Source organism: Peromyscus eremicus, chromosome 4, assembly GCF_949786415.1.
Source record: "Peromyscus eremicus chromosome 4, PerEre_H2_v1, whole genome shotgun sequence".
Lineage (NCBI taxonomy): Eukaryota > Metazoa > Chordata > Mammalia > Rodentia > Cricetidae > Peromyscus > Peromyscus eremicus.
This window is the reverse complement of record NC_081419.1, coordinates 43,629,317-43,641,744: the sequence shown is the minus strand read 5'-3', so window position 1 is coordinate 43,641,744 and position 12,428 is coordinate 43,629,317. Positions and strand designations below refer to the sequence as shown.

The window sequence follows — 12,428 nt, the reverse complement described above, 5'->3', positions numbered from 1 at the left end:
ATGGAGGCCTGCTTCTTATCGGCTTCCTCCTCAGGAGTTGTTTAGCCTTCTTTCTTATAGAACCCAGGGCCACAAGCTCGGGGATGGCCCTACCCAGAATGGACTGGGCCCTCCCTTAATTATATCAATTAAGAATATTCCCTACAGGCTTGCCTACAGCAGGATCTTATGGAGGCATTTTCCCAGTTGAGGTTCCCTCCTTTCAGATGACTATGGTTTGTGTCGCGTTGACATAAAATTATCCAGCATACTTCCTTAAGATGTTTCTTAACAGACACATTTTCCTTCATCAACACTACACTAAAGCAGGGAGGGGCTATGGTCCTGCCTCAACTGAATGTACCAGGCTTAGCTGTCCCCACAATGGGAGAACTTACCCTGTTGGAGGAGAAGAGGAAGGGTGAGGGAGGGAAGGCGGGGGCGAGGGGGAGAGCAGGAGGAGGAATGAGAGAGGGATCTGTGGTTGGTATGTAAAATGAATAAAAAAATTAAAAATTATAAAAAAAGACCACACAACGCACTGTAGCATTTCTAACTGTTTTGACGTTTATCATTTTCTAATGGTTCTCTTTCCATTTGCACCTAAAATATGCCAGGTACCTAAATTTGCTCAATATATTTTTCTTTAAAATAAAAAAAAAAATAGTCAAACAGTTTCAGAGGTATCCACTTGTTTCTGGGGTTGTTATGCTCAGAGATAAATAACAACAACAATAATAATAATAAATAGGGACTGGAGAGATGGCTCAGTGGTTAAGAGCACTTATCGTCCTTGCAGAGGATCTGAATTCAGTTCTGTCTATAACTACAGGACCAAGGGATCTGACCTCTTTCCTCTGACCTCCATCATACATACATGCCTTTAAAACAGTCATAAAAATCCAATAAAAATGTAAAAATCCTTAAAAATAATAACAAGAGAAAACATCTAGATTTTGAAGCCAAATGTTAATTTTGGAGAGTGCAGTAGTCAGTAGGTTTCAATATTAAGACTTGCTTTGCAACAACAAAAATAAGTTCTAAGTTTGTTTAGCTCTCATAAATACATTAAGAACAGCATTGGCAAATCAGACAGCAGCATATATATTACATGGAACATGAAGAGGAAAACCCTTCATCAATCCACCCCCACCAAAATCTGGTAAAGTTTAAATAAAAAAACATAATAATGAGTTAGTTGATTTAGAAAAATATTATCTTTTTCTCTCATCTAACATAGGAATGTCCATGAACAAGAAGATACCCATCAAATTTCAAATGTATCCTGTAAGATTTCTAAATTTAAGCATTTAAATAGCCAAGTTAAAAAATCATCACAGGAAAAAATCCCAAAGGAAAAAAAAGAAAAAAGAAAAATCCCAAAGCTAGTAAAGATCAATTACAAGAAAACAGTAAAGTTAGGTGCGACCTAACTGATACTTCATTATAATTAGAACACTAAACAATTTTCAAAAACTTGAAAACCAATATAAATGTAAAACAAACATGTCTAACATTTATTTAGCATGTTAGTGAAGGAGGTAGGGGATGCTAACCCCAGTTCCAATGGCAGACACAGTAAGAGCTACCAGTATAAACATCAAAAGTGTGTTCTTTCCAGCATGTGTAAACCACCTTCCCATTCACTTCAGCTCAGAAATAAACAATGAAAACAAAGAAAATGGCCAATGATTATTCTTCAAAACAAAGGAAGTCCTGTCTCATTGTACGGTGAATTCTCAGTCTCCCAGAAGGTGTTAATTAGCTCTGTAAGTCTTCTTGCTAAGATCAACACAGTGAGAGTCATGTGGTACTGAAAACTCACCCAGGTCAGAAATTAACCTAAGTAAAAATTTCATAAATAATTTCAAATAGTCTCTTTTATTCCAGAGTTATAAAAATTGTTACCTTCAGTTGTCTTAGTCTGAACCTAAGGAATCAAAACCAAAAAATTCATCTCAATAAAGTTCCTTGTGGTATCTACAAGTTATGGTAAATTCTTTTCTCCTCGAGGTCTCTAAAATATGTTTCTGGCCTGCCAAGCAATAAATGAATGATTTGCAGTCAGTCAGCTCCCAGAAATATATCAGAACAATTTTCTGGGACTGTTTTATAGGCATAGAGTTTGCTATCCGGGACAACCTTTGTCCTTCCACATAGTGGACCAGGCAGAACAAGTGATATTTACTCCTATATGCAGCATTCACAGGAATGGCTTTGGTTACACCATTAAAAGTGCTTTTAATGCCAGCACTCAGGAGACAGAGGTAGGTGGATCTCTGAGCTTAAGGCCAGCCTGGTCTACAAATTGAGTTCCAGGACAGCCAGAGAAACTGTGTCTTGAAACCCTCCCCATAAAAAAGAAGTCACTATGTGGCACTCCAATAGAAGCTTTCATCGTTTTCCAGTTTGACATGGTTAGATATCATAACACAATCAGAAAAAACTCCTATCATCCATTTGTGGTTTTTCTCTTCTCACTAGTCATCATGTATTTCCTGTAAACTACAGATGAGAAGGAAAGTTCTGGAACCTTGTGAAAGGGACTGTGTAGCAGGCAGGATCTTAAGGTGCCACTGGATCTCCTTGAGATTCCCTGTAGGGGATGCAGAGATGCTCAGGGTGTTTATCATCAAGCCTGGTGAGCGATATTCAATCATGCAGAACCCACACGGTGGAAACAGAAAACCAGAAGTTGTTTGCTGACCTCCCTGACCTCTACACATGGTGTACCAGTGTGCATGCCCTGATGGTTAAATAAATGAATATAATAAAGTGGTTTTTTTTTAATCAAAGTGTTAAAAAATTAAAGATTCCATTAGATCCACAGAACTGTGGTTGTGATGAGACAACAGGCCTGAAATAAAAATGTTAAAATCCCATGGAATTGAATATCTAATGGATATTTTCTTAAAGTGTAAGCAGTTCATGAAATATGTTAGTTTATCTAATCAATAAATAGCAAAACTTAGGGAATCTAGATCTGATCTCTATATGAGAAACCAAATTCAAACCCTAAATAATAAATAATACACTTTGTTTTCCACATAATAAACAATAATACATTTTCTATGCGCATTTATGTCCTGCCTTCATGCATGTCTGTGTGAGGACTCCCTAGAACTGGAGTTACAGACAGTTATGAGCTGCCATATAGGTACCAGGAATTGAACCTGGGTCCTCTGGAAGAGCAGCCAGTGCTCTTAACTGTTGAGCCATCTCTATAGTCCCATATACCTGAATTTTTAAAACCAGTATTTGTTTTCAGATTCACCTTGATCTTACCTATACACTTGATTCTTATATACACAGCCTTCTAATTTGTTGGTTTCTGGGAGAAACCACTTTTTTTCTTTTTCTGGGAATTCTCAGAATTTGTATTTATCTAATTGTTCGTCCTCAATAAAGTGGCAAACCCAAAGCCATGTTATTTTAAGAAATGTTGTACCAATCACTTTAATGCCTTCTGGAGCTATAAAAATCCTCTGTCAACAGGAGGCAAGAGATTTCTACTGTCATGGACACAGAGAGCTTCAATCACTGGTTCTCTACTTTCTGCTGTAGGTCAAAGCATGGAAATCCTCAAGCTCCAGTATTGATCTAAGGAGGTATTCTCTTCCAAAGAGAACGAGATGCTTTTCCTTTGAGCTTGCAAATAGACAAACAAATACACAAGAGACAAGATTTTCTACTGTCTCTTACTTACTTGACAGAGAACACTATCATGTACTTGACTGGAATGGGCAGACCATGACCCAACTTTGAACCATTGCAGCTACTGAGGGATAGATAATAGCTCACTGGCTGTGCAATAGCCACATACCAATATAGAGAGAACAGTGGTTCTCAACCTCCCTAATGCTGTGTGGTGACCCCCAACCATAAAATTATTTTCGTTGCTACTTCATAACTAATTTTGCTACTGTTATGAATCATAATATAAATATTTGTGTTTTCCAATGGTCTTAGGCAACCCCTCTGAAAGGGTTGTTCAACCCCAAAGAGGTTACAACCCACAAGCTGATAACCACTGATAGGAAAGATACTCTGTCAGTTGAAGGTAGCTTTGTGATTTGATTCCAGCATGGTTGGATGTGTTCTCCAAAGACTTGTGGGATAAAGACTTCTCCACAGAGTCTGATGCTATTGGGAAATGACATGAACTTTAAGAGGTTAGGCCTAGCAGAGGGAACTTGAATACTGTGGATGTGTAGTGGTATTTGCACCACATATGACCTTGGGCTACATCCTCCTTCAGCCCTATAGTCCAAGGTTATGGGCAGAGCAAATACCATTACATGGATGTTCCCTTGAAGAAGGATGTTCCTTTAGGAAGTGTTTCAATGAGGAAATCAACATCCTGTAATAACCAAGGCATACAAGGTAGGCACACAGAAGCAAGTGGGATACTCAGAACAAATGCAGCCTCTACACTTGGGGCCATTCTTTGTTCCCTAGCTTGCTTGGTGTTCCCTAGGAGGTGAGCAACTCTGCTTAACCGGTGTTCCCTCCATGATGTTCTGCTGTCAAGGGTCCAAAGCAACCAGGCCAAACAACTCTGCGCAACCCTCAAGCCAAAAGAAAATTTTCTCCGTGGAAGTTCACGATCTTTGGACAATTTTGTCATAGTTGTGGAAATGTGACTAACACAGATAGCCAGTCATTTCTGTATCTGTCTGGGACAGAGAGTGGCCCAAACCACAACTAAGAAAAGGTAGGGATGGACCAGCAGACTACCAAGAAACAGAAATAAGCAAAGTGACAGTGGAGAAAACAGCCAAATCCCAGAAATGGACGCTCAACTACAGTAAAGTTCTAGTGTAGCCTGGGGTTCTCAGAGGACATAGCAAGAGAGGTGTTTGATTTAAACAATTTATGGGTTGCACTTCTTGTAATGTGCTGTCATTGGTCTTGGCTGGGGAGTCTCTTTTGGCAGTTTACAGTGACAGCGTCTAAAAAATGGTAAGGCATAACTAAAAAATTGTGGTAAAGCATGGCTTTCTTGTAACTAAAGAGGGTCTCAAACACATTGTTACTGAAGAAGGTAACTATAACTATGTATGAAAAGTCATCATCAGCATCATGTGTTTGCTCGCATGTATGATGATGTATGTCTGGCCATGATTATGTGTGTGGATGTATGTGCAGAGCACGGATGTGGAGGAAAGAGGACAGCTTGGTGAAGCCATTTTTCTTCTCCCACCGTTATGCGGATACTGGAGACCCAGCTCAGGCTGGCAAGCTTGTACCCTTACCTGCTGAGCCATCTCACTGGCCAAACATGGTTTTAAGAGCGCACAAGGAAGCACTCAATAAATGAAAGAATGTTGAAATAAGATGGCTAAGTTAGATACGAAATTGATTTATGTCCTTAGGGCCCTATCCTTTCTATTAGACAAGCTCTTTACATCTCTGCCTAATAAAAATCGACAAGTCAAAGCCAAGCGTGGCCACATACTTGGAAGGCTGAATTAGCAGCACGGCCACTAGTTGAGACCAGCTTGGGCTGCATGGCACCAGGTTACATAACAAGACTTTTCTCACAAAAAAAAAAAAAAAAAAAAAAAAAAAAAGCATAGAGGTTAACATGTGACTTCATGATCTATGATTTTTTTGTTTTTGTTTTTAAAGCCAGTTTCTTTATTTAATCAGCATGCATTCACTGTACACAGTACTGCATTCACACATCCACAGTGAATATTATATGTTCAAGAAAGGACACACTGCTACAGAGGTAAATTATCATTCACTGAATCTGTTAGACAATGTTCCATTTGGTACTGAAAGGATACATAATCTTTCTTGCTTTATATCCAAGGCATCATAATCTTTGTCACCAATTTTATACGTTTATAAACATAAGAATTCCTGTGTCTTCAACTAACCCAAGTACTAAGATTTCTTTGACACAAGGTCTACACTGTTTATCAGAAGCTTCTCTCCAATCTGAATTTCAGCTGTCACCACCTAGGTGATGCCACCATGGAATTCCCTAGAGACACTGAGATGAAGATTAGAACTGTGACCATAGTGTCAGAAAGGAACCAAACGGTTGCACTGTCAACTACGGGTACGGAGAGAGTGTCTGAACACACACCTTTTTCAGGGGATGATGTAAAACACAACGTGAGTTCAGGGAACCTCGAGGATGTCCAGACATGTTTGAAGAAGTAATTAAACAGGCCCAAGGAGCTGGCTTCTATGAGCCCTAGGGTGAGAAAAATTCTGAACAGAAGCTGAAAGAGTTTGAGAAACGCCAAGATTAAAGAACTGCAGCCAATTAGTGTACACAGCCCCAGGGGACTGAAGCCTTGGGAACAGCCTCCTCTCTGGGGGTGTACAGCTTTGAGAATGCAGTGACCAACCTCTGTGACCCTCAGAGCTGTGTGTTTACGGTGCAGCCATGGAAGAGATCTTTACTCTCAAACACCTTGGGGCAACAAAGTTTATGAGAGGACTAGAACTGAATAATATGAGACGATTCATGAGCTCAAATTAAGCAATTATACGTCTGAACCCCACTACTGCATTAGCAAGATGGATGAGTCAGCCAAATGTGGGCTGTTTAAACAGATCCAGGAACATTCATACCTAAGAATGGAGAGGTGAATGAAACAGTAACATAGGAAAAAAAAATACATGGAGCTGTTTCCCAGACTTCAGGCTTAACAAAAAGGTAAGTCTGCACTGATAGGCATCTTTGAGAGCTAAGCTTTTTTTCCTTTTATGTACAACTTACTAAGATGTATTGATATATTGATGGTATTTGGGTTCTGTTTTAAAGTCTAGATTTTAAAAATTAAATAGGCATCCAGCTGTGGTGGTACATGCTTGTGAGAAACAAGACCCTCACTCTGCGATAACAAATTTGAGATTAGCGAAAACGAAACACTTTTTAATATACCATCTGCAAAACGGAACACAAGAGCAGAAAAAGGCAAAATGGCTGGTGTGGTGATTTGGTGTAAGACAGTGGTTTTTAAAGTTGCCAATCATAGGAGCTTCCGGCCTTCTTTCCCTCAAAGGCTGGTACTCTACAGAGGGGCAATCTTTGTGCTCTTCTAGAATACCCCCCTTCACAAATCCCTCAGTCTACTGGTTCAGCATTACCTAAAGAATATTCTGGAACTAGAGAATGCTACTTTGTTTCTTCCTTTCCTTTCCTTTCCTTTTTCCCTTTTCCTTTTCTTCCTTTTCTTTTCTTTCCTTATTCTTCCCTTCCTTCCCTTTCTTTTATTGCAGGCTCAGTACATAGCAGAAGGCCTGCAGCTTTCTAACACATGAGTCCTAAGGAAGCCAGCCAGCAGCTGGGGGACAGGGGGCCTGTGCCTTCTGTTCATCTGTGACTTTTTGATGAGCTCTAAGTGCACCTCATCCTGAAAACGGACCACAAAGATTCTTTCTTACTTGCCTATGATGCCAGCATTCCAGAAATGAAAACAGGAGGATTAGAACTTCAGGGTCATCCTCAGTTATACAGCAAGTTCAAGACGAACCTAGCCTACATAAAACCCTGTCTCAAAAACAAGCACACACACACACACACACACACATACACACACACACACACACATATATGTATATATATATATGAGATATATGTGTATAACTCAAAAAGGGACAGAGAATAAGAGACCGGTAAACAAGGACAATGGAAGACATAAGAAGCTGAGGGGGGCTGGACAATAGGAAAGCAGGAACCTGCTCACCTGGCCATGTGTGTAGAGAGAAACTGTGTAAAAGCAGAGTGTTTTACCTGGGCTTTTAGGAGTAAAGTATCACTAAGAAACGTTGAAAGGAACATGCTAGTTACACATGGTTAATACAGTAGCACAAAATCCTCAGCAATGTTCAGACCCTCTCTTCATAAAGGATGTGTGCCTGTTAATACACTAGAAACTCCACTTTCAGAAAGTTCAGAGAGAAATACTCTAGGGTCACCCCCAAAGGTCCCCCAGATCTCTCTGTACTCACAAAATGATCAGTGTTTACTGTCACAAAGGAAAAATCCATGTCCTTCTCCAGCCAATTTTGCAGTGTCCACATCATGTCTGCTCAGTGTCATCTCATTTCCATTTCCATTTCAGGTCTATGTAATACTTTAATAGTGCTTCAACTTGAGCTGGGAACCTAGGATGCAAATAAGTGCCAGCTGCCTCGGGGTGTTTGTGCTGAGCTGCGACAACAGGCCAGCTGTGCAGAGAGCTAAGGTTTTCCATTGTAGTCTGTTTATTTGGCTTTATGAATCCCACGTTAATTCTTTTTTTTTTTTTTTTTTTTTTTTTTTTTTGGTTTTTTGAGACAGGGTTTCTCTGTGTAGCTTTGCGCCTTTCCTGGAACTCACTCGGTAGACCAGGTTGGCCTCGAACTCACAGAGATCCGCCTGGCTCTGCCTCCCGAGTGCTGGGATTAAAGGCGTGCGCCACCACCGCCCGGCGTTAATTCTTAATAGAAACAAATATCTGGATACGACATTACTTTTCACTGATGCAACACCAAAGACACTGAAATGCTGAAGAAAGTTAATGCTAAAGCACGATTATAGTACATTTAACCATGACATTCAATAGGAGCCACGCTACAAACCTTGCATACATTGTCAACTTGACCTGCATTCCAGTGACATTTTTCTTTACAGTAGAAAATGAGTGGATTGGTAAAGTGATTCAGGTAGGAACGTACTTGACATGCAGTCATGAAGGCCTGAGGTCTCATCACAAGCATCCACATAAAAATGCTGGACAGCACAGACCTATAATGCCAGTGTTGAAAAACCAGAGGCAGAAGGGCCCCTGAGGCTCACTAGCCAGCCAGTTTTGCTGAGCTGGTGAGTGGGTTCCAGGTTCAACAGAACACTATCTTTAAAAAAAAAAAAAAAAGGTAAGAGAATGGAGGAAGACATGTAAGTTTGACCCCTGACCTCCACATGTATGTGCACATGCCATATGCACCCTCACACACATATGTACCCAGAGAAAGAAAAAGAAATAGCTAATGTTTGACAAGCAGATTAAAATCAGTCACCTCAAATGTTTACACTCGGCAACTTCTAATTTCCTGTAAACACTGTTTTAGCTTCATCCACTCAACTCGCATATTATCGATTTTATTGCTATAGAAGCTGAGTACTTTATTCCCCTGCCATTTGTTTCATTCACTATGTAGAACTGTATCAGCTTCCAAATGTTTAATAGTTTTCTAAATATCCTGTCTAATAATTTATAGAATTATAATACAGTTAGAAACTGTAGCAGCGGAGACGAAGCGCGTCGCTCGTCGGATGACGCGAATTTACGCCGACTCGAAGGCTCGGGGGACAGAAAGCGTGGAAGAAGGCAGTCGCTGAGCGTGGATTTGGGGACGCGAGCGGAAATGGAAACTGAAAATAAAAAAACTATGGAAGAAAGCACTGAGAAGAGAAAAGAAGAAAAAAAGAAACGCTCAAGGGTTAAACAGGTGCTTGCAGACATTGCCAAGCAGGTAGACTTCTGGTTTGGGGATGCAAACCTTCACAAGGACAGGTTTCTTCGCGAGCAAATTGAAAAATCTAGAGATGGATATGTGGACATCTCTCTTCTGGTATCTTTTAACAAAATGAAGAAGTTAACCACTGATGGGAAGCTAATAGCAAGAGCATTGAAAAGCTCATCTGTGGTAGAGTTGGACTTAGAGGGAACCAAAATCCGGAGAAAAAAGCCCCTAGGTGAGAGACCAAAGGATGAGGAAGAACGCACCGTGTATGTGGAGTTACTCCCCAAAAATGTTACTCATAGCTGGATTGAAAGAGTGTTTGGGAAATGTGGCAATGTGGTTTACATAAGTATTCCACATTACAAGTTTACAGGGGATCCCAAGGGATTTGCCTTTGTGGAGTTTGAAACGAAAGAACAAGCAGCAAAAGCCATTGAGTTTCTTAACAACCCACCCGAAGAAGCACCAAGAAAACCTGGCATATTTCCCAAGACAGTGAAAAACAAACCCATCCCTTCCTTAAGAGTAGCTGAAGAGAAGAAAAAGAAGAAGAAGAAGAAAGGCAGACTAAAGAAGGAAGATAGTGTGCAGGCCAAAGAGTCAAGTACAGACACTGGTAGCACGGGTGTGTGCAAGGCTAAGAGACCACGGACGGCCTCTGAAGGCTCTGAAGCAGAGACTCCTGACGTTCCAAAGCAGCCTGCAAAGAAAAAGAGGAAACGAGACAAGGTCGAGGCATCCGTCTTACCTGAAGTCAGAACAGGGAAGAGGGAGAGAAGCAGAGGGAGAGAAGCAGCGCTGAGGACGAAGACTGCCTCCCCCCCAGGCCAAAAGCCAAGAAAAGGGCTCCGAAGGATGGCCTTAGCGAAGCTGCTTCTGAAGTCTCCAAGGAAAGCAGAGACTTAGAATTCTGCTCTACAGAAGAGGAGAAGGAGACTGGAGACACAAAAGGTGACTCACTCCTGAAAGTGAAGAGGAAGCATAAGAAGAAACATAAGGAGAGACATAAAATGGGAGAAGAGGTTATACCGTTGAGAGTGTTGTCCAAAACTGAGTGGATGGATTTGAAAAAAGAGTACTTGGCACTGCAAAAAGCCAGCATGGCTTCTCTGAAAAAAACAATATCTCAGATAAAATTGGAGTCAGAAATGGAAACAGACTGTGCCACGGCTGCTGAGTCTGGAGTGAATAGTGGAAAAGCAGTAGGCCCTCCAGAGTGCTGCACCCAGGAGAAGGCCAGTGCACAAGGTCCACAGTTCGTGAATGGAGTTATTGTGAAGATCACGAGCACAGAGCCTCTACCTGGCAGGAAACAAGTCAGGGATATTTTGGCCACAATCTCAGAAGTTGTTTACGTTGATTTGCTAGAAGGAGATACTGAATGCCATGCCCGGTTCAAAACTCCCGAGGATGCTCAGGCGGTAATGAATGCACAGACTGAAATTAGAAAGAAGCACTCTTGGAACCTCGAGGTCCTTTCTGGTGATCACGAGCAGAGGTACTGGCAGAAGATTTTGGTAGATAGACAGGCCAAACTTAATCAACCTCGGGAGAAGAAAAGAGGCACAGAGAAGTTAATCACCAAGGCTGAGAAGATTAGACTGGCCAAGACTCAACAAGCCAGTCAGCACATTCGATTCTCTGAGTATGATTGAGAAGGACGGCAGCTCCCTTTGGGTTTCCCTTTCTGGAGCGTTCTTAGAATGCTAGGACTGCTTGATGGATGTTCTGCTGAGTTCTACATTAAAAAAACAAAAAGAAACCTTTGTTCCTCAATGTGTAAATAAGACTTTTCTTAAAAACAAATGAATTATATGTCACAGTTTTTTGTTTTTGTTTTTTTTTCAATGAAGCTCTTACTTGTTGAAATTATGCAGGTCAACTTAATGATTTCATAAATAAATGGGTTTTGAAAAAAAAAAAAAAAGAAACTGTAGCAGCTGAGTTCAAGTCTCTTGCACATGTTGAGGTGTGTTTACTGGATCAGAACATGGCTGTCCTCACGACTACACCATGTGTCCTTGAAAATGTGTTGGTGTCTGGCTCTATAAATGTCAAGTAGGTTATGGTGGGCTCTAGTGCTATATGGATCATCTATTTAATTTTTTTCTTTTACTGTTTGCTTTTGTCTAGTCAATTAGAACCACGGGGAATATTCCTCTTTTTGATCCAGTAAAGGTCTTTTAGATGCCATGTTTTAAGGAGAAGGTGAAAAAAAAAAAAAAAAAAAAGGAAGGAAGGGCCAGAGGAAAGAGGGAAGGATGCCCCTGTAAATTATCTTCAGGAGTTTAGAAAAGAAGTGATTCTGCATTTGAAAATGGCATTCTGGTTTTGTGTGTTTTATTTTTTGTTTTTTCTTTGTAAGAAGCAGGCACTGTAGCATGTTTACTTGACAGCTGAACGCAAAAACCAAATAAAGAAAAACAACCTCAAATGAAAGCTTCCAGGAACGGCCCCACATTTTCAGAGTTCACTGGAGGGAACCCTCCAGGCATCCAATGACAGGAATGAGGGTGAAGACGAGAAAGCCTTTCCCTCCCTGCCTCCGAGGCACCTTTACATCAGCAATCACACTTTCCTTTCTTCCTTTCCCTTCCCAAACTGAAAGGAACAGGAACGGTGAGCTGCAGTCTCTCCATCTGCCCCATCAAGAATAAACACATTCCCTTTGGTGCTTCTGTGGAATTAATGCAAGGCTAGCTGAATCACTAATCCTCTGGAGCTCCCACCTGGTGGATGCCACGGCACAAGCATGGTGATGTGGTGATGTCATCATGCTAATCTGCGCATTACTATTAAATGATTCAAACTGCTTTTCTTTTTCCTTTTCTCTTCCTTCTTTTCTAAAATTCTATTGCTATTCTGAAGCCTCTGGGCATATAGGAGCATGGAGCAAAGGGCACGTGTTCAAAGACCAGCAGAAGGCTGTATGTGGATCCTGTTTGGCTGAGTTGACTCTTGCCCTTGGTGTCCCCATG

At 40.9% G+C, this 12,428-nt stretch overlaps 1 protein-coding gene across 1 annotated transcript; it reads left to right on the top strand.

Moving 5' to 3' along the window:
• The first annotated feature begins 9,238 nt into the window (after positions 1–9,238).
• LOC131908095 (la-related protein 7-like) lies at positions 9,239–11,212 on the top strand. The gene is given in 2 exon segments (XM_059259161.1): positions 9,239–10,230; positions 10,233–11,212. Coding segments are annotated over 2 exon segments (1,752 nt in total). The 5' UTR covers positions 9,239–9,351; the 3' UTR covers positions 11,106–11,212.
• Positions 11,213–12,428: the final 1,216 nt, after the last annotated feature.